This window comes from Ruditapes philippinarum, unplaced genomic scaffold (genome assembly GCF_026571515.1).
Source record: "Ruditapes philippinarum isolate M1 unplaced genomic scaffold, ASM2657151v2 ctg14773_1_1_1_1, whole genome shotgun sequence".
Lineage (NCBI taxonomy): Eukaryota > Metazoa > Mollusca > Bivalvia > Venerida > Veneridae > Ruditapes > Ruditapes philippinarum.
This window is the reverse complement of record NW_026860754.1, coordinates 1-22,779: the sequence shown is the minus strand read 5'-3', so window position 1 is coordinate 22,779 and position 22,779 is coordinate 1. Positions and strand designations below refer to the sequence as shown.

The 22,779-nt window shown below is 33.2% G+C and overlaps 2 protein-coding genes across 2 annotated transcripts; one reads left to right on the top strand and one right to left on the bottom strand.

Annotated features, from left to right (window-relative positions):
- Positions 1-1,041: 1,041 nt before the first annotated feature.
- Positions 1,042-12,464, bottom strand: LOC132713283 (dnaJ homolog subfamily C member 4-like). Its single transcript, XM_060695797.1, has 6 exons — positions 12,371-12,464; positions 11,966-12,123; positions 7,903-8,026; positions 6,419-6,645; positions 4,125-4,307; positions 1,042-1,180 (listed from the first exon to the last, which is right to left on the bottom strand). Exons 2-6 carry the CDS (start codon positions 12,031-12,033, stop codon positions 1,081-1,083), a joined length of 702 nt encoding a protein of 233 aa, XP_060551780.1. The 5' UTR covers positions 12,034-12,123; positions 12,371-12,464; the 3' UTR covers positions 1,042-1,080.
- Positions 12,465-13,369: 905 nt separating this feature from the next.
- Positions 13,370-22,773, top strand: LOC132713284 (chaperone protein DnaJ 2-like; the record flags this gene model as incomplete). The annotated part of the gene is given in 4 exon segments (XM_060695800.1): positions 13,370-13,441; positions 20,705-20,839; positions 21,737-21,830; positions 22,700-22,773. Coding segments are annotated over 3 exon segments (269 nt in total), but the record flags the coding sequence as incomplete, so codon positions are not given.
- Positions 22,774-22,779: the final 6 nt, after the last annotated feature.

Sequence of the window (22,779 nt, the reverse complement as noted above, 5' to 3'; positions counted from 1 at the left end):
TGCTAAATATCTTAGCTTTAGCTCTTTGGGTTCTTTAAAAGAAGATTTTTAAGTTTTTACTATATACATATAGGGAAAATCAATGACCCCCTGGGCTTTTTATTTGAACAAACTTGGTAGACACTCACTAGAAGATGTTTCATGCAATGCAAAATATCTAAGCTCTAGCTCTCTGGGTTTTTTTAGAAGAAGATATTTAAAGTTTTTTCTTTTGGTTGCCATGGCAACCACAGTTCTGCATGGAATTAAATTCTTTGAACAATTTTCAAAGGTGACCACCAAAGGAACATTCCTGTGAAGTTTGGATGAAATTGGCCTTGTGGTTTATGAGGAGATGTCATTTAAAGTAAAAGTTTATGGACGACGAACGAAAAGCCATCACAAAAGCTCACTCTGTCACAGTGACAGGTGAGCTAAAAATCCGACTAACTGAAAATAAGTACGGAAACAAATCAGGAGCAATTTTGCTTAATAGCAGGTACGTCAGCATTTATTTGTCAATGTAATGTTGGAATCGAAATAATATATACAAATCAGTTATTTTATCGCTTGATAACATCACTGTTTATTGTTTGGATGCGCATCATTATATCACTCCGGCTATGCCCTCATGATATAATTCCTCGCATCTGAACTCCAAACAGTGATGACGTAATTGAGCGATAAAATCACTGTTTGGGATATATTATTTATTAAACAACATTGTAAAGATCAAACCTTTACTGGTGCACTAAGGCTTAAAGCTGAATGCTGCCAGATGAGCCAAAATATTTCAAGAAAGTCAAACTTAAGAAAAATGTAAAAAGATTTTTAAAAAGTAAAAAGATTCAAGATTTAAAGGGAATCCACAAAGGTTTTTTGCCATGAAAGGACTGGAAATATTTTTTGAGATTAATGTTCCATTTGATGTATGTCTATAACTTGTGTGCAACACTTCAGCTCATCAACTCACTCTGTTTTGATCAAGTGAGATTTTACAGTACAAACAAAATGATAACATATAACTCCTACACCCTCACTTATGTTTTCCTACAAGTAACCACAGTAGGACATAGATTTTCTCAACACATAAAAATTCTCTTACACTTGTTTTCCGGAACCATTTGGATCATCTATCAGTGCTTCATGATATCCTTTTGCCATCTGCTTCATCTCATCTTCACTATATTGAGCCCGCCTTCTAAAATAATGCAATATAAGTAAAGGGTGAAATATTTTCTATATCCAGCGAAGCTTTAATAGCATGAATTTGTTGTGGTTTTTTTTCCTTGACTTTAACGCTGATTTTTACGCATTTTAGGTCATTATCTTGGTGGTCAATCCATCTAACCAACTTTCCTAGACAACTAACCAGTAATTGCCAATTTCTCAGCAAGTGACAGACTACTATCCCACATGATTTCTGAATCAACAGTGAGAGACAAATGACCATTTAGCATTGCACAATTAAGAAATCATATATTGTCACCAGTGATTATCACTTATTCTTACACGACCCGCATTTTTCCCTATGAATATAGAATGAAAGTGTGTATGATTATGCAATAAAATCACTGTTGACATTCTATATTTAGACATATGATGTAACCATTCAACATCATGACATAGCCATCAAAAACACGATGGGCTGAAAATAAGTACGGAAACAAATCGGATGCAATTTAACTTGATACCAAGTACGGAAGCATTTATTTGTTGATATTCAGGTTTAGAATTGAAATAATATATCCAAATCATTGATTTTATAGCCTGATAAAATCACTGTTTATCGTTCAGATGTGCATCATTTTCATACACGGGCAATGCCCTCGTGAAATAATTCCTTGCATCCGAATTCCTAATCCGTGATTTTATTTAGCGATAAAATCACAGTTTGGGATATATCATTTCTTAAATAAAATCAATGCTTGGAGTTGGGATCACAAGGGCAAAAAGTGGAGTTTAAAACAGCTTCCATTATAACCTAGATATTTAAATGGCCCATAGTCATTATTTATTTCTCAAACACAAATAAATTAATCATCATGCTTTTATTCTAATTTTTACTATCTCAAAAACCTTTCATTTTTGGTATCTTGTAACAGTTATAAAAAAATTTTTTTTTATACCATATAGATTTTTGTTTCTTTTGCTCTATCGGGAATTGGTATATATTTTTTAATTAATACAAGAGCCATGTCAACATGGCTATCCCCCGCCGAAAGTGTTTTCTCATTGGAAGAGTGTATATGTAGTAGAGCAGAATAATTCAATTTTAAGAGGTCTTTTGGTAATGAAAACTGATGGCTGAAGTGATTACAGATTTGAAACCTATATGAATACTGATGGCTGAAAATAAGAAAGGGCAATAACTGAAAAATAATGCAGGGTAGGTTATCATTCTTGTGTGCTGCACCCCTCCTCAGTAAAATCTATCCACCTATGAAGTTTCAAGTTGATGCCTCAAATACTTTTGACAAAATACTATAAAAAAGAACAAATGGCAATAACTCAAAAATTGTTTAGGGAAGAGTTATCATTCTTGTGCACAGCATTCCTCCTCAATAAGATCTATCCAGCTATAACATTTCATGTTGACATCTCAAACACTTTTGAGTTATGCTCCACTCAGGTGAAAAATTAAGTATGAAAAATAACAAAGGGCAATAACTCAAAAATTATGAAAGGTAGAGTTATCTTTCTTGTGCACTGCACACCTCCTGAGTGATATCTATGCACCTATGAAGTTTCATGTTGATATCTCAAAGGCTTTTTGAGTTATGCTCTGGACAAAAATTAATTTTGAAAAATAACAAAGGGCAATTACTCAAAAATTATGCAGGGTAGAGTTATCATTCTTGTGCACTGCACTCCTCCTTAATGAGATCCATCCACCTATGAAGTTTCAAGTTGATACCTCAAATACTTTTTGAGATAAGCTGCGGACTAAATAGTATGAAAAATAACAAAGGGCAATAACTCAAAATTATGCAGGGTAGTTATCATTCTTGCACTGCACTCCTCCTCAATGAGATCCATCCACCTATGAAGTTTCAAGTTGATACCTCAAATACTTTTTGAGATAAGCTGCGGACTAAATAGTATGAAAAATAACAAAGGGCAATAACTCAAAAATTAAAAAATTATATAGCAAAGAGTTATCATTCTTGTGCACAGCATTCCTCCTCAATAAGATATATCCACCTATGACATTTCATGTTGACATCTCAAACACTTTTTGAGTTATGCTCCACTCAGGTGAAAAATTAAGTATGAAAAATAACAAAGGGCAATAACTCAAAAATTATGAAAGGTAGAGTTATCATTCTTGTGCACTGCACACCTCCTGAGTGAGATCTATGCACCTATGAAGTTTCATGTTGATATCTCAAAGGCTTTTTGAGTTATGCTCTGGACAAAAATTAATTTTGAAAAATAACAAAGGGCAATAACTCAAAAATTATGCAGGGTAGAGTTATCATTCTTGTGCACTGCACTCCTCCTCAATGAGGTCTATCCACCTATGAAGTTTCAAGTTGATACCTCAAATACTTTTTGAGATATGCTCCGGACAAAAATGTCGGAAGGTCGGACGGACGGAGACTATTTCTATATCCCCCGCCGCCTTTTCGGCGGGGGATAATAATAAATGGTTATTTAACAATCCCGGATTTGGACCAGTACAAGGGTGGTGAAACAATATTGATCGATTCGCCATTCTAGTCTGAAATGATTTCTCAAATATATCCTTTATTTTACAGAACAGTTAATCATTCTATATCCAAAATTTGCTTGCTGGGTTTAAAGTTTAACTGACACTGCAAATGTCAGTCACTCTGCATTATTTCAGTCACAAGCAGAATAGAACAACCCACATTCTATATCCAAAGTTTATGGATAAAACACTGCAAATGACAACATATGATACATTTTCAAAGGACAATAATTAATCTAATACTTTCTGCTACTGTCCTTAAAAGTAAGTGTCCAATAAAGTAAATATTGGAAAGTCATGTGTTACAGCCCAAAAGCAGGCATTGAATGTGAATATTTAGATATCGCACAAAAACCCATATTCTTACCTCATGGAAAGGAAGTGCATATTATAAACATTTAGATATCGCACAAAAACAACGTATTCCTACCTCCTTGAAAGGAAGAATAAGTTATAAACAACTATTGCCAACATAGAAAGCATTAGAATAACAGATACTCTATCGAACTGTCGCTCTTCACGTGGGATATCCTTAGGATCTTTATAGTCATCTTTCATATATTCATTGAAGTACGGTCCACAATTCTGGGTCCATGCCTTTGCTGCTTCCTTTCTAAAGTGAATAGAAAAATTAATTGAATTTTATTCATATTTTTATTTCTTGACAACTTTGAAGTCAAACCTTCATCTTAAGGACACATTATGGTTATCAAGATAATCGTTTCATTTTATTACAAGGAACACTTTCTGTGATAAGCTTTGCCTAAATTAATAACAATAGAGAACATTCATAAATGTAGAAGTTAATTATGCTCCTGACAAAACTGAACATTGTAGGCTACTTTCAAGAACTGTCAGTTTCTGACAGTCAGCTCAATTACAAATGGCACTTTATCCTTGATTATACAGGAAGTTACAAATGTATATAATTCTACAATACAGTAAAATCCCATGCTAGAGTTATGACCTTGATTCATGATGGGGTTCTCTGAAAAAATCAAACACATGAAATATTATCGCAAAAATATGCAGAATTTTCAGTGACATATAAGACATGGAATGTTAAGCAGACACAAGGGCCAAGTTGGGTATCCTTACTATTCCTTGAAATATCGACCAAAGCACTGGTCCAGAATGTAGGTAGCAGATCATCAGTAAACACACAAATGAGCTGTGTCATGACAAAACCAACATAATGGGTTTGCGACCAGCATGGATCCAGACCAGCCTGCGCATCCATGCAGTCTGATCAGGATCCATGCTGTTCGCTATCTGTTTCTCTACTTGTTATAGGGTTTATAAACGAACAGCATGGATCCTGATCAGACTGCGCGGATGCGCAGGCTGGTCTGAATCCATGCTGGTCGCAAACCCGTTATGTTGGTTTTGTCGCGATGCGGCTCAAATACTTCTTAATCCCTTAACCTGCTAAATTTATGTAATGGTCATACCCTGCTTTGTATAAGGTACAGTCTATTAAAACTTTTATGGATTTTAATATCAAAATACACAAACTGAGCTGCCAACAGTATAGAACCTGGTCAGACTCCACAAATATGCAGGCTGGCCTGGCTCTATACTGTTTGTTAAGGATAATCACTTCCTGTTCCAGATATTGTCGGATACTCACGGTTGATTAACATGTAGCTGGACATAACATGCAATCAACAAGAGCTGTCGGTAGGACAGCAACGCTCGACTATTCTAGTGCTTGATAGTAAAAAATAATGCTTGCTACATTTACCTACTCCTGTTTACAGGTTGGGGTCATGATGGTGAACAAGTGTGCAAAGTTTCAAAGCCATATGTCAATGGACTTTGAAAATATTTGAACTATTACAAAAACTTTAACGTAAATTCTAAGTCGAAAAAGGGGCATAATTCTGTCAAAATGCTTGATAGAGTTACCTCCTTCTGTCTACAGGTTGGTGTCATGATGGTGAACAAGTGTGCAAAGTTTCAAAGCCATATGTCAATGGACTTTGAAAATATTTGAACTATTACAAAAACTTTAACGTAAATTCTAAGTCGAAAAAGGGGCATTATTCTGTCAAAATGCTTGATACAGTTACCTCCTCCTGTCTATAGGTTGGGGTCATGATGGTAAACAAGTGTGCAAAGTTTCAAAGCCATATGTCAATGGACTTTGAAAATATTTGAGGTATTACAAAAACTTTAACATAAATTCTAAGTTGAAAAAGGGGCATAATTCTGTCAAAATGCTTGATAGAGTTACCTCCTCCTGTCTACAGGTTGGGGTCATGATGGTGAACAAGTGTGCAAAGTTTCAAAGCCATATGTCAATGGACTTTGAAAATATTTGAACTATTACAAAAAATTTAACATAAGTGGTTACGCGGACGCCGACGCCGACGCTCGGGTGACTACAATAGCTCTACTTATTCTTATCGAATAGTCGAGCTAAATATATGATAAATGTAAATGGTTCAGCTTTGGGTATCTGTCGATGAGTTCCAGTGGGATTCACTTAATTTTGTTTGCTTGCATGAAATTTCGTGGTTTTGTCACAAAGAACATTTTTTGTGGGTTTATAGATTTGTTAACTGTTTATTTTTCCAAAATGTAATATAAATAAAGTAATGCAAAATAATCTTACAGCAGACAAAACAAAATTTTGTTAGAATTTTGTTGTGGAATGACTTATCCACGAAAATTTGTTCCCACAAATAATAATGATGTTACAGTACATAAAAGAAATTTTACCTCATTCTTGGGTCCTTATAAAACTTTGGGTGGTAATAATACTGTGGATGTTCTGGGTTCCAATTCTGTGAAGTAGGTACTTCATGAGCCCCCATATGGAACCCTTGTTTCAGGTTGTAGTCGTAAATCTTCCTCTCTGTTGGATCACTGAGTATGTTGTATGCATCATTGATTTTCACAAATTTGTCATGCAGAGATTTATCCGATGGATTAGCATCTGGATGCAACTGTGATAAAGAGTAAATTTGTGTTAGGATAATACAGAATAAATTTGAATCAGGATGCAAGAAAATAAACTAACATCATGATGCCAATGTGATACATAGTAGATTTTAATTATGATGCAAATTTGACACAAGAGAAATTTACCTAAGTATGCAAATATGATAAAACTTTCAATTAAATAAACTGTCAACATACAATGTAATGCTTTATTGTATGAAAATCAAAAGAGTTATTGTTAAATAGCATGGCACTTGTTAAAAATTTCATTTGCATATATATAGTAATAATGTTACTAAGAAAATCACATAAGAAAGTGTTGGACTGTTAGGCTTTAGCCTATATTGTTCATTACAACAGTGACTTTTTTTTACATTATATTTGCATCAAAATTAGGGTGGGGGAAAAATCCCGGGATCCGGAACGCCCGGGATCCGGGATCGTATTAGATATAGAGGGAAAACTAATAAACTATATTTGTGTTGGTTATTGTCGTAATGAAAGAGGATTAAACGTTAAGTTTTTATCTTTATTGTATGTAATGAACGATAAATTAATTTAACTTAGGATTTAAATATATTTAGAACTATCTATTATAAACTTAAAATGCGGAAATCACAATACTTATAATTATATGCCTAATTAATTGGAAAAATTAAAGACTATATTCTTGAATTGGCCAAATCCCGGGATCCCTATATATTTTAAAACGATCCTGGGTTTTCTGAAAACTATATTCTTGAACTGGTCAATTCCCAGGATCCCTTTATGTTTTAATACGTTCTCGGATTATCTGAAAAATATCTTCTTAGACTGGTCAAGTTTTGGGATCCCTATATTTTTTAATACAATCCTGAAACAAGTTTTGGGATCCCTATATTTTTTAATACAATCCTGAAAATCATGAAAAAAATAAAAAATATGTTATTTTTAAAGATTTTTCAAAACTACATTGTATTACAAATCAAACTTATTTAGAAATCTCTACAAAACTATTCAAATGATGATGATGATAATAATAATAATAATTAATAATACACCGAGAGTAGGTAGTCAATTCCCGGGATTACTATAATATGTTTAATACGATCCCGGGTCCCGCTTTTCTATAGGCGATCCCAGGAATTACCCCCCACCCAAAATTTGCCTGGGAATTACCCCCCACCCAAAATTTGCCTTTCAAAATTAGAAATTTTAGTGTGGTGAGCATACGCAAATAAAATAAGTAAATTCATTAGAGCAAATTAGAAATGAAAACAAACCTTTTTACTCAGTTCAATAAAGGCCTTTCTGATTTCTGTATCTTTTGCATCCTGTGGTACACCCAAAACATCATAGAATGTTTCTGATGTTGCTCTCCGAAAATTTTGGTGGAAAAAGGCACAACTGAAATAAAAATAAAATGTTTTTCATTAAACAAGAGGGCCATGATGGCCCTGAGGTGGCTCACCTGTATATAGGCCCCCTGGAAGACACCCATTAGAAGATGTTTTATGATGTTTAGTTTTTACTACACACATATAATGTAAAACAATGACCAGCCCCCCACCCCATGCCAGGGCCAATTTTAACACAAGGGCTTTTATTTGAACAAACTTGGTAGACAATCATAAGAAGATGTTTCATGCTAAATATCTAAGCTCTAGCTCATTGGGTTTTTTAAGAGAAGATTTTTATGTTTTTACTATACAAAGATAGTTAAAAAAATTGACACCCCAGGGGCGGGGCAGTTTTGACCCCAGGGCTTTTATTTGAACAAACTTTGTAGACACTTACTAGAAGATGTTTCATGCTTGACATCTAAACTCTAGCTATTTGGATTTTTTCATAGAAGATTTTTAAGTTTTTGCTACATATAAGGAAAATCAATGACCCCCGGGGCAGGGCCAATTTTGACCCAAGGGCTTTTATTTGAACGAACTTGATAGACACTCACTAGAAGATGTCTCATGCTTAATATCTAAACTCTAGCTATTTGGGTTTTTTCATAGAAGATTTTTGAATTTTTGCTATATATACACATATAAGAAAAAACCAATGACCCCCGGGGCGGAGCCAATTTTGACCCAAGGGAATTTATTTGAACAAACTTGGTGGACACCCATTAGAACATGTTTCATGCTAAATATCTTAGCTCTAGCTCTTTGAGTATTTTAAAAGAAGATTTTTTAAGTTTTTACTATACACATATAAGAAAAAACCAATGACCCCCGGGGCGGAGCCAATTTTGACCCAAGGGAATTTATTTGAACAAACTTGGTGGACACCCATTAGAACATGTTTCATGCTAAATATCTTAGCTCTAGCTCTTTGAGTATTTTAAAAGAAGATTTTTTAAGTTTTTACTATATGCATATAGGGAAAATCAATAACCCCCTGGGGCGGGGCCAATTTTGACCCTAGGGCTTTTATTTGGACAAACTTGGTAGACACTCATTAGAAGATGTTTCATGCTAAACATCTTAGCTCTAGCTCTTTGGGTTCTTTATAAGAAGATTTTTTAAGTTTTTACTATATGTATAAAGGGAAAATCAATGACCCCCTGGGGCGGGGCCAATTTTGACCACAGGGCTTTTATTTGAACAAACTTGGTAGACACTCACTAGAAGATGCTTCATGCCAAATATCTAAGCTCTAGCTCATGCCAAATATCTAAGCTCTAGCTCTCAGGATTTTTTAAAAGAAGATATTTAAAGTCTTTTCTTTCCGTTGCCATGGCAACCAGAGTTCTGCATGGAATTAAATTCTTTGAACAATTTTCAAAGGTGACCACCAAAGGAACATTCCTTTGAAGTTTGGATGAAATTGGCTCAGTGGTTTATGAGGAGATGTCATTTAAAGTAAAAATTTACAGACGGACGACGGACGGACGCCGGACGGACGCCGGACAAAAAGCGATCACAAAAGCTCACCCTGTGACAGGTGAGCTAAAAAAGGGTTAGAACAAAAGATGTACACATATAGAGAGCAAAAACAAAGAAAACTATGGTGGCCCTTACATCATTTATTACAAATCAAGAGATGCATCATTCATACATGTATCTTAATTAAGCACAGTAGTAGTAAAGGCAAAAATCCATGATAAAAATGAATGTCAAAATTTTCCTTTGATCTATCCCACAAACTGTTAGTTTTAAATATGAGACAATTTGTATTCATACTTGATTTGCATATATTTTTATAGAAACATCCCATACAGGTTTCATAAAATCTTGCCTTATGTTCAGTTGTGCATTGAATTATGAGTGTTTAACCCTATTTGGATATATGTTGTGCCTGTAGTGTTGCTAGTATTTAGAGATTAGCCTATTTAGATAATGCCTTCTTAACAAAATACTCACTCTCTGAGAACTCTCTCTCTTTGTGCCCTCAATAATACATGGACACTTTGGATTATAGTCAGTGATTTTCCTACTTATATAACAGACTCCGAAAAAGGGCCTCTTCCCAATTGAAATTTTCTTTAAAATCATGCAGTTTTCCCAAAACTCTAAACTTAAACCTGCTTTTTTCTTCCCAAATTAGCAATTTTAGCAATATTTTTTCCCAAAATCAAGAGGCTAAGGCCTCTTCCCAATTAAGCGAGAAAAATCACTGATAGTATTCACATATTAACACCGTTTTCCGGTACTTTCTGTACATAGCTCTGGAAAATTTAACTAATGGAGTGTACTGTAATAACAAACTCTTTGTGTCTTTTTTTTTAATTAAAGTGAAATAAAGCAGTTATTTCTTTGAAAGAAAATAATTAAATATCATTGAATGAATAATTCTATACAACAAGAGGGCCATGATGGCCCTGAGGTCGCTCACCTGTATATAGGCCCCCCGGAGCGAGGCAAGTTTAAACCCAAGGGCTTTTATTTGAACAAACTTGGAAGACACCCATTAGAAGATGTTTCATGATGCTAAGTTTTTACTATACATATATAATGAAAAACAATGACCTCCCCCCCCCCTGGCAGGGCTAATTTTAACCCAAGGGCTTTTATTTGAACAAACTTGGTAGACACCTATAAGAAGATGTTTCATGCTTAACATCTAAGCTCTAGCTCATTGGGTTTTTAAAAGAAGATTTTTTAAGTTTTTACTATACACATATAGTTAAAAACAATGACACCCCTGGGGTGGGGCCAGTTTTGACCCCAGGGCTTTTATTTGAACAAACTTTGTAGACACTTAGTAGAAAATGTTTCATGCTTAATATCTAAACAGTAGCTATTTGGGTTTTTTCAAAGAAGATTTTTAAGTTTTTGCTATACACATATAAGGAAAATCAATGACCCCCGGGGCGGGGCCAATTCATGAGAAGATGTTTCATGCTAAATATCTTAGCTCATGAGAAGATGTTTCATGCTAAATATCTTAGCTCTAGCTCTTTGGGTTCTTTATAAGAAGATTTTTTAAGTTTTTACTATATGCATATAGGGAAAATCAATGACCCCCTGGGGCGGGGCCAATTTTGACCCCAGGGCATTTTTTTGAACAAACTTGGTAGACACTCACTAGAAGATGTTATATGCCAAATATCTAAGCTCTAGCTCTTTGGGTTTTTTTAAAAGAAGATAATTATTTAAAGTTTTTTCTTTCGGTTGCCATGGCAACCAGAGTTCTGCATGGAATTAAATTCTTTGAACAATTTTTAAAGGTGACCACCAAAGGAACATTCCTGTGAAGTTTGGATGAAATTGGCTTGGTGGTTTATGAGGAGATGTCATTTTAAGTAAAAGTTTACGGACGGATGGACAGACGGACGACGGACGGACGACGGACGGACGACGGACGAAAAGCGATCACAAAAGCTCACCCTGTCACTTTGTGACAGGTGAGCTAAAAATATAAACTTAATACACAAGATTACGCAGAGAATATCTGTCTATTTATTATGGAAGATGCCACTACAACTGTTATAATTTTATTGATTTTTATTTATAAACAATTTATTTTTTGTAAATTGCAATAGATATTAAAGGAATAATCTCAATATTGATCATTTTCAATTAAACACATCAATTTTCTCACCTTTAACGGTAAAATAATGATAGAAAAATAGAAATAACATGCAATTGTGTTATGTTCTCATTTGGTGTAATTCCCCAGAGCTAAATCCGTAACATACCAGAAAACAGTGTTTAGCTAGGTTTTCGAAAAGGTCAATTAGGCAATATACAGATATGATATAGCAAGATCTCTGTTACTCAACTTTAATTAACTTTAATTAACTTATTGTGTTAAATACTTCTGTTGAGTTTTCAATATAGTAAAGTGGCAACCACATAATTGAGATAATGACACACATAATGCATAATGTTCAACACAATTTACCATTGGATATCAATTCTTTTACACAGTCTCAGGAAATTGCCTGCATACTTGTATTGAATGGGTGGCATGGCTTTCAATCTCCAATGGAAACCACCGAAAAATACTTTGTCAGTTACAATAGCACAAGAGACTTTGTCAGGACCACTTCCTGGTAAAATCTGAAACGATATAAAACATCCAAGAGCTTCATTTCTGGTTAGGCAAAGATAGTACGAATACATCTGGAGCGAATTGATCGTGGTACGAAATGGACTATAACAAATTTCCTGATCATTATAAAACAGTAAGACTTCAAACGTTCACACATAAAAAGTACAAATTTAATAACTGAAAACGAAATTATAATAAAAGGCACCCACCTCGGAACATTTAGAAAAATTTAATGTCTTCGTTGTTTTCTCTTACCTTTGCATAACAGTGGCCAAGTTCGATTTTACAACTTTCTGCTCACAGCGGTTACTTCCCTTGATACAGTGGTAAGCGTGCCGTTTCACACGTAGATCAATATTCTTTTTATCTCAACCGAGAAAGATATTATATATGCAGAGTTGCTGACACGTCATATCATATGACATCATTATTGACGTAAATAACCCAATAATGTCAGGAAAAATTACATCTTCGCTATAATTAAGTATCTGCAGGAATTTTTAAAGGATGGATCAAGATTGGAAGATTGCTTTCTAAAATTACATGTTGCCTTTATAATAAAGTTGTCTATTAGAGAAAACTACATGAATGTCCTGTTGATTTAAAACTTGCCAGAGTCAAACCTTTATACAGCGTCTTATAGAACCTGTCTAAATTCATATAAAAAAATATAGTACACTTGAAGTGGGCAACTATAGATACAGTCCTGTTGTAATACATGTATTTCTTTCCGAGCTTTTATATAACCAAAATATCCAGTTAGTAGTAATTTAGACATACTTTAGTAATAGTGTGTGACAATAAAAAAATAGACAAATTTAAACACAACAACCCTCCATTAGATTTATAAAAGAGTAACATCAAAGAACTAGTATAAGTCTTTCAGATTTTGCAGATAGGAACATGTAATGCAAATATTGAAAATGCCACTTTATCATATCCAAAAGATTTTTTATAATAAGTGTCAAACTTATTTGTAAACAAACTTTGTTAGGATGTCTGATATTACCAGGGTCTTTCAAATAATTATATTTCAAAGACCCTGGATATACACAAGCACAACATTATTTCTTTTATTACTTTTTTTTTATTAAGGGACAAGTTCAAAGACATTTTAATAAGACATTTATTGGCATTTTCTTTTTCTTTAATGGTATTAAAGACTGAAATAGTTCGCCAAAAACTGTATAACAAATCGAAATCTAACTTTATATAAAACTTCTATTAAAATCATGTTTTGTGACTAGAGTTATACAAATCGAAAGCGTCTTTGCAAAGTTGCGTCCCTTTCACGTTATACAACAACAGTAATGGCGGACACTGAAGGTGACGACCTTACATTTAATTTTCAATTAAACTCAGCTTTTGAGTCTCTATATGAATTGCATTAATTTCTGTGTAAGCATGTGTTGTAATCTTTGCAATTACCAGTTGTCACGATGATTACATTCATGCGATACGAGGTGTTAGTGATAATTTTGTGAATCCCTAAAATAGTCTAAATTCGACTTGAGGCCTGTCCAAAATAATTTTGTGTCAAGGCCTAACTCGGCCCTGAAATTGCCCGGACCACTTTCTAAGAATTTATCAACATTAAAACTTTGAAATGCTGTATTTATCTGAAATTTCCTATTGTGATTTTTTTATCATGGTTGCCAAAGTGTAACATTTTTAAAACTCATAAGTTATGGGGTAACCCGACCAGGGGAAACCATATGATACAGTCTAAATTATGCTACGGTCACTTCCTTAGAAAATCCCAATATAAATGGCAAAGAAAATAGCGGTCACTTGTTGTCCGAGGTCTGCGGCCACTAGAATCTAGGCTTCTGTAGAGCTGTCATCGATATCGACAATATCGATGTATCATAGATATTTTTTTGCCGATCAATAATCGATACACATTCTAAAAAATCGATACTTTTGACTAATAAATTAAATGTCTAGAAATTATAAAATTCACCCAAAATATATACAGAAGCAGTTATTTATATCTAATGTTATGCTTTTGTTATATAATGGAATTATTTCATAGCAATGGTGACAAAAAATATTTTCTAGAAAAAATCATGCAGTGGACAAGACACTGTACAGAACATGTTTTTGACTGAAATCATTGAAACAGGTATGAAAGTGAATGACAGACAAGTGAGTATAGGATATTATCGATATATCGGTGTATCGTTGATTTTAGTCACTTGATATCGATATATCGTTGATATGCTTTGCACTGAATCAATGACAGCTCTAGGCTTCTGTATGGCCATTTTGAACCTAGTCCTAATTATAAGACCTATACGTAACCTATTTCATATTTATCATTCATTAATCTGATATTTTACATTTTTCATTTTCCATGTTACGTTAGGTCTTAACAGATCTTTGCAAAATCGTGTAGCAAATAAATTGACATTAGACATCGATTTAGATCTAATGCATTTAAACAATTAAGACAGCGTGTATTTACATTAATTTTGACCTATTTATGAACAAAACTAAAAAATAAATACCTTTTAACAAAATAATTAAACTGTCACATCCGAAAAGTCATGATTAAATCCTCTCATTTAATTAAATTCCTTGTACAGCCGATATACAAATGGCCGCCATACAGTGCGCGAAATCTGATTGGCTAATTTAAATGCAAGCGTTTGAATGAGACGGAATATTTTTTCAACGAAATAATTGCCCATGCACTGTCAGTGTGTTTGAATATATTTTTCCGTTCAAAAAATTGGAATCAATCTGTAAAACGCTTTACTTAACCAGTATGGCCGATGAGCGAAATGGATTGATATTTATATTTTATTTTTAATTGATAACCAGTCTTCGACTTAACCCACTCGACCGAACGACCGAGTCGAGTAAATTTGCGGGTGGTCGAGTGAAAATTCCAAGCTGGTAGCCCGTCTGGTCGAGGCCTTTTTTCGTATCCAAATTAAGAAAATGTTGGAAATATGCAGAGTACCAGATAGCAAAAAAAAAATGTAAAAGAATTTGAAATAAATGGGGTTACCCAGTTGGGGCCTGAAAAAAAAAAAAAAAAAAAAAAAAAAAAAAAAAAGAAGGGGGCACATCCCCCTTCTGGCCACCCCCCGATGTATCTTTTGGTTGGGGGGCCGCGCCGAAAAAGTGGTCACTTTTTAGCTCGACTATTCGATAAGAATAAGTAGAGCTATTGTAGTCACCCGAGCGTCGGCGTCGGCGTCGGCATAACCACTTATGTTAAAGTTTTTGTAATAGTTCAAATATTTTCAAAGTCCATTGACATATGGCTTTGAAACTTTGCACACTTGTTCGCCATCATGACCCCAACCTGTAGACAGGAAGAGGTAACTCTATCAAGCATTTTGACAGAATTATGCCCCTTTTTTGACTTAGAATTTACGTTAAAGTTTTTGTAATAGTTCAAATATTTTCAAAGTCCATTGACATATGGCTTTGAAACTTTGCACACTTGTTCACCATCATGACCCCAACCTGTAAACAGGAGAGGGTAACTGTATCAAGCATTTTTTTTACTATCAAGCACTAAGAATAGTCGAGCGTTGCTGTCCTACCGACAGCTCTTGTTTAACAACTTTTCTCAAACAAAAACAAGTGTTTGGGGCCTAAATAAGGCATTTTTTCACCATTAGAGACAACAAAAAGGGGGGGGTGAAAAAGGCGTTAAAAAGCGGTATATGAAGTAATGGGTTAAAGGCACTCAGCTAATATTTGACATAATGAGAATTCAGTGTCTATTCTAGGAGGGGTGATTGGGGGATTTACACATATTTTTGAGAATTCACCCCTATTTTTTGAGAGGCAGGGGCAAAATTTTACATAGACAAAGAAGGAAAAAGATCAACAAATGTAATAATTTCTCACTTTTCGATAAAAATCCCACATAGACAATGAAGGAAAAAGATCAACAAATGTAATAAATTCTCACTTTTGGATAAAATTCCCCCTGTTTTTCGAATTCTAGAATAAACACTGGAGATTAGAATTTTTTCTTTTCCGAGATAAATGTTCCATTTAATGTAGGTCCAGCTAAAAACTTGTGTGCAAAATTTTAGATAATTTTCTCACTCTGTTTTTACAGAATAATTGAGCTGCCTCATGACAAAACCAACATAGTGCGTTTGCGACCAGCGTGGATCCGGACAGGCCTGCGCATCCGTGCAGTCTGATCAGGATCCATGCTGTTCGCTTTCAGTTTCTCTACTTGTAATAGAGTTGGTATGCCAACAGCATGGATCCTGATCAGACTGCGTGGATGTGCAGGCTGGTCTGGATCCGTGCTGGTCGCAGGCCCACTATGTTGGTTTTGTCATGACATGGCTCAATTATTCTTATTGTTAAAATGACCAGAAATTGTAAAGCGTTGCAACACTTTTGCTCTAATCAGACTGATAGCACAAATATATATGATTTTCAATTTATTTCAGTGTATAATTCTTAATTATTTTTTGCATGTCTTTCTATTTTCCAAGTTGATCTTTGAAAGAAATTCAAAGCTGATGTTTAAGTAGAGTTCATTTAAGGGAAAAAGAAAGAGCTCAATCAAATCAATTTTGCAATTCTCATGTAATTTTTGTAGTTTCCAAGGAGATCACCTCTTTTCCAGATTTTTCAACCTAGAAAATAGAGCCTGGTCAACTTGGGCTTGATACTTGGGGCAATTAAGGCTGGTTACTTTTGGTTCAATTCACATATCTATAATGCTATAAAATGTATAAAATGATATTTCATGTACTACACTACCATAGCAAAAACTCACTGTCATTGTTATTGTTAAACTTGAAATGGCTCATGGACTTGCCAAAGTCTTGTATATAAAAATTTTGTTCAACTTATTCAATAAATTCAGTATGAAACTGTTAAAAAAAAAAAAAAAAAAAAAAAAAAAAAAAAAAAAAAAAACAGATAGCAATGTTTTGGCTTTATGAAAATACAATCTATTTCGGCTGAATTGGATGGAAAATTAAAAGCACTATTGTCAACTTTTCTGTAAGTTGAAAACTAAAGTAAGCAGGAAGTGACATCGAGTACAAAGGGAAGGTAACTCTTGGGAGTTTCTGAAATAAAGTTAAATTTGGTGTAATCATCATAGGACTTAACCTAATATTCAATTTGTTTAGACATATATTATAATGATTTTGCTACAAAATAAAGAAAAATGTTGTACTTTCAGCCACTTTAGTTACTGGAAAACATATTTCTCCCTTGCCATCTGCAGTTTTGTACTCGATATTTTCGTAACAAGTTTACAGTTACAGACAATTTCTTCAAAGACTAATATTTTTTGTATAAAAGTTTTAAATCTATTACATTTATTTTTCTTTAATTCTAATTTCAATTTTAAATAATTAAAACCAAAGAACAGGCACTAAAATGTAGAAATAGAGTATGAATGAAGACTCATGCTGACCATAGCTGATTGTAAAAGAATGTGACACATTTAAACAACAACATGTCAGCAACAAAAAAAAATGAGTCTTGTCATTAATTTGCTGTGTATCCTAAACAAACCCTAGTCTATTGAAGCCTGCCTTAACAGAGCAAGTTTTGAATTATTTCACATTGAATCAATATTTTATTATAAGTCATGTAAAAGAAGGAACTTTTTAGAAGGCAATAAAATTTGATAATAAGACAATGCAAATTCTTTTTATAAATTTTTCCCCAGAATTTTCATTTTACTCTAGATTTAAAACGCTTATGAAATATTATTGATTGTTAGACATTTATTAGGCATCATCTCATGCTTCACAATATGTCTTTTCTCTAGTATTTTGAAGGCACTAAGCCAAAAAGGAACACACCAAAAAAAATAAATATGATATAAGTAATACGAAAAGGAACTTAAATATGTTGTCAATGCATGTATCAGCCTACATGGTTACTAAACAACGAGGAGAAGTATTTTTTTAAGTTTTTAAACAAATTTTTTTCAGTGTCTGTGGACAATGCCACAGAAATATCAAAATATCTTCTTTTCATATGTAGTTTAAACTCTTCTTATTTAAATAATGAAAGGAAGAAAAGTTGATTTGTTGATATTTTAATAATGTTAAATGGTATATAAAACATAATTATAGAAAGTGTTATTTCTGTACAAAATGTATGCAAAAAATACCATTTTGGTTCGGGCTAGTTAAAATGTGCTCGGGCTAGTGAAATTTGTAAGCTGCTAGCCCGACTGGGCTAGTGCTGAAAAAAAAATTAAGGCAAAGACTGGATAACTACATTTTTTGAGAGTCTATGTTCATGATAGACCATGCAATTGAAAGAACAGAAGATAAGCTTTTGAATAAAGCTTGAAAGGCAAGTCAACAGACATTTTTTTAATTTTTCAAAATGCTACGCGTTTATGAGCTTGAAGCCTTGACCAACATAAAACTATAACAAGCCTGTAATGTCTAATCTATTGGACTATTTTGAACCCAAAGTGTCGCCTTGTTTACATCAAACAAAAATTGAAAATACAAAATTACAAATAATGCTATATTGCGCACAATTAATGGCCGTTGATTGTTTAGATACGCTTGATTTATAAGGTAATGTAACGATTCGCCACACTAACGATTCGCCACATAACGATTCGACACAGAGTAATAACGATTCGCCACAGATAAATAACGATTCGCCACGTGTTCAAATACAAACTTTTTCACACCTGTTTTCAAATTGTTGATGGAAAATGTTTTTCCATTTTATATTTCATTTGTTAATTACATAGATTAATTACACTGAATAAAGCTTTTATTGAATAAAAAACACACGAAAACCAAATATTTTATTAACAAAATTACATAACACATTTTATAACTTCGTTATTGATATCAACTTGAAAAATATACTAACAACTTTTATAGAATAAAAACACACGAAATAAATATTTTATTAACAAAATTACATAACACATTTTATAACTTCGTTATTTATATAAACTGGAAAAATATAATAACAAACATTTATAGAACAAAAACACATGAAAACAAATATTTTATTACCAAAATTACATCACACATTAAATTAATTGTAGATGAGAAAAACTTCGTTATTTATATAAACTGGAATATTATACGAAAACAGCTTTTATTGAATAAAGACACATGAATACTAGTATTTTATTACCAAAATTACATTACAAATTGTAGATCTATAAGTTAAACTTCGTTATTTATATAAACTGTAAAATTAAAAGAAAACAGCTTTAATTGAATAAATGAAAATAAATATAATTATTACCAAAATTACATTACTGTACACATTTTAGATAAGGTATTTATATAACTAACATATTTTATTACAAAATTTACATACATAAGCTTAATTGCCGCATTGTTTTGAAATCTGCTCACATTGTCAGATAATTAAATGATTATTTCGGCGTCAATTAAATATTTATACAATTTAAGGTGATTGGCTTGTTAAAATAAAAGGTGTGACAAATGTTTTAGATATGCGTTCTTTAATCAATTATCGTAAATCAATTTTCGTAATGATCACATGTTTTTGCAATATTTTTTTTTTATTATTTGACATATATATAATATATGAAATATATATTTATTTCTATGAATGATAATGGTATTGTGATGTTCTTTGTTCCTTTATTTGCAGCTGTCTGTTCTCAGTAAGAATGTCATCAGTTAAAACTTTTTATGTTATTCTTATTATTTTTTTCTTTGCTTTGGTCATGTGACCACAGAATTATTATATTTATTATGTAACGAGATATACTGTAAATGTATAAGTTACCGAAATAAACTATTTCTCCTCTTCTTCTTATATTAATTGACATTTATGTTTATGATTAATCAACATATATAATTACTTTCTTGTAAATGTACTCCTGTAATAATGTTACTTTGATAAATTGAAAATCCGCGATGGGGGCTTTAAGTTCATGTTACTTGTATAAAGAAACATTATTAAATTATTGTCATTGTCAAATTATTAAAACGAAAGGAAAAAGTTTGTTGATAACTAAAAAAGTCATTGTTAGATCTATAATCATACTGTGGCGAATCGTTATTTAACTGTGGCGAATCGTTATTACTCTGTGGCGAATCGTTATGTGGCGAATCGTTAGTGTGGCGAATCGTTACTAATTCATTTATAGCATATCGAGAATGACCGTTACAACTTGTCCCTTTTAATTAATAGACACAGTTGCTTGTCCAAATTTAATTAATTGAACAATTGTTTTATAAATGAAGCAAGTACAAGGGGAAGTTACAATTGTAATAAACCCCAATTTAGCATTCACAAAGAGTATTGTCTAAAAATGAACAACCTCAGCCAGGTCTCCTTAATTATGTATAAAATTCACAGGTTTACAAGTTCATCATGTAGGATTAATGTATGAAGTGATAATGAAAAAATTCATTACAGATTGAGAAAATTCAACACATTATTGAAACTTAAAGTTAAAGAACAGAGATTCATCACTATATCCATTGCTTTCTGCCTGGGGTTTTCTGTCCATATTTCAGTATTTGCAATATTAAAGAGAGAAAATGTGAAGAAATGTGAAAGTTCAAATTAAAGAGAGGTCAATAGATCAAGCATTTATTTTGAATCATGTGGTTTCAGAAGTGAGAAATGGTTGTGAAAGTTAACAAGCAAGATGAAGGTGACTGATATTAAAAGACACACAAGCATGTTTTATAACTTGACAAAGTGCACAGGGTGTCTGCAGAGGCTACTCAACACTACCAAGTTTGTCAGGTATGTTGCATTGAATAGAATGATACTTACAATTTAATATTTTAATATAATTTATTAATATTTTAAAATTCTACTCTTAACTATTTATAGCTCCCTTTCTTTATAAAAAGTGGAGCTATTTTCTTGGCCCTCATGTTCATTTGGCATTGTAATTTTTCTCAGAGACTTATAAACAGATTTAACGTTTCTCAGAAACTCATTGCACATCATCACTACATGTTTATTATGAAAATGTTGACCCCATTTCTGAAAGGTAGGTAATCTCTCTAAGTGTGGTGGAGTTGCCGAGTGGTTAACACGTCAGACCAGTTACCTAAAGATTGTCTGCTGTGTGGTTCAAATCCTGTTAAAGTTAAGCTGTTGTGTCCGTGAGCGGGAAACTACACTCATTGCTTAGTACTGGTTGGTTCCAGGAACTTATTAGAAAGTGTTTCAATAACTTATGCTTATATCTTCCAACACAATCAAACTAAAATAACTTTATATAAACTAATTTGCATTTGTTTACCTTTCTGTCAATTTTTCTCAGAAAGTTTTTAACTTTTCTCTTGAATTCTGTAAACATGTTCATTATCAAAATGTGATGCCATTTCTAAAGGGTAAATAATCCTGAAATTAATTTCTACAAAGTTGCATTGGTCGCTTTTCAGATTTTTTGCCCAAGGTTAAGTTCTGTTTTCTCATAAACCAAATGTATCAAAGCTATTGGCTTCAAACTCTGTGTATAGTACTGTATACATGTATGTTCATTATCAAAAAGTGACACCATTTCAGAAGGCAGATAAGTCTATTTCTTTCCAATTTGTATGTTTAGCATGTATAAAGTTAAATGTTTACTTTTTACTGCAAGTGTCAAAAGAATTTTCAAATATTTAAATCTGCTCTGACATATTTCAGGTTCAACAGCAATAGTCATTATGCTGCCCTTGGTTTACCTCCAACTGCAACCCAAAAAGAGATCAGGGATGCCTATATTAAACTTTCGAAAGAGGTATATTACATGATATTGTTTAAATATTATTTTTCATACAGTTACACCCAATAAGGCTGTTTTCCCTAGCCAAAAAGAGATGATTATTTTCCCTGCAAAAAAGATGTTTTTTTTGTGTTTTTTTTTGGTAAGAGACATGATCAATAGACTCAATATCAGAGATAAATTGTCACAGAGAAATCTTTTGAGCCTAATAGGCATATTAATCAGAAGTTGTTTAAATGTTGTATTAATTCTCTCCTTTACATTTTGCCGTTCTACTAAGTACTATAACGCACTTATTTAAAATCAACTGAGATTGCCATGTAATAATATAGAAAATGCCAAAAAATAATCTGTATGTAAACTGATATTAAAGTACTTCATTCTTAAATTGTTTATGTAACATGCATGGTACGTAGCAGAGGCCATAAGGACATCTTTCTGTCTTCTAGCTAATGTAATTCAGATGCTGTTAGTAATGGTTCTGGGGCGTCCGTGGCCGAGTGGTTAAGGTCTTTTACTTCAAACCACTTGCCCCTCACCGCTGTGGGTTCGAATCCCGACAGGGACTTTGGATTCTTTCATGTGAGGTAGCTATCCAGCTAGCTTACGGAACGTCGGTGGTTCTACTCAAGTGCCCGTTCGTGCCTGAAATAATGCACGGAAGGGCACCTGAGGTCTTCCTCCACCAGTAAAGCTGGAACGTCGCGATATAACACCCAAAACAAAAAAAAAGTAATGGTTCTGGTGAAGAAGTGCACAAGGCATTTCAGGGGAAAATATTAGCATTTTTTGGGGAAAATATACCTATTTTGAGCTAGGGGATACAGCCTTTATTCGGCTTTAAAGTACATGAAAAAAAATTACTGTATACATATTCATTGCAGCATCATCCTGATCAAAATCAACAGGACAAAGACAGTCATGAGAAATTTGTGAAGATAAATACAGCGTATGAAGTGTTAAT

Excerpts from the sequence above, each read along its gene's own strand:
- LOC132713283 (XM_060695797.1), bottom strand. The coding sequence starts at position 12,033 with ATGCCACCCATTCAATACAAGTATGCAGGCAATTTCCTGAGACTGTGT. Across the intron at positions 8,027-11,965 it reads AAAAGAATTGATATCCAATG|TTGTGCCTTTTTCCACCAAA; the intron begins GTAAATTGTGTT and ends TTTTTATTTCAG. Across the intron at positions 6,646-7,902 it reads TTATTGAACTGAGTAAAAAG|TTGCATCCAGATGCTAATCC; the intron begins GTTTGTTTTCAT and ends TCTTTATCACAG.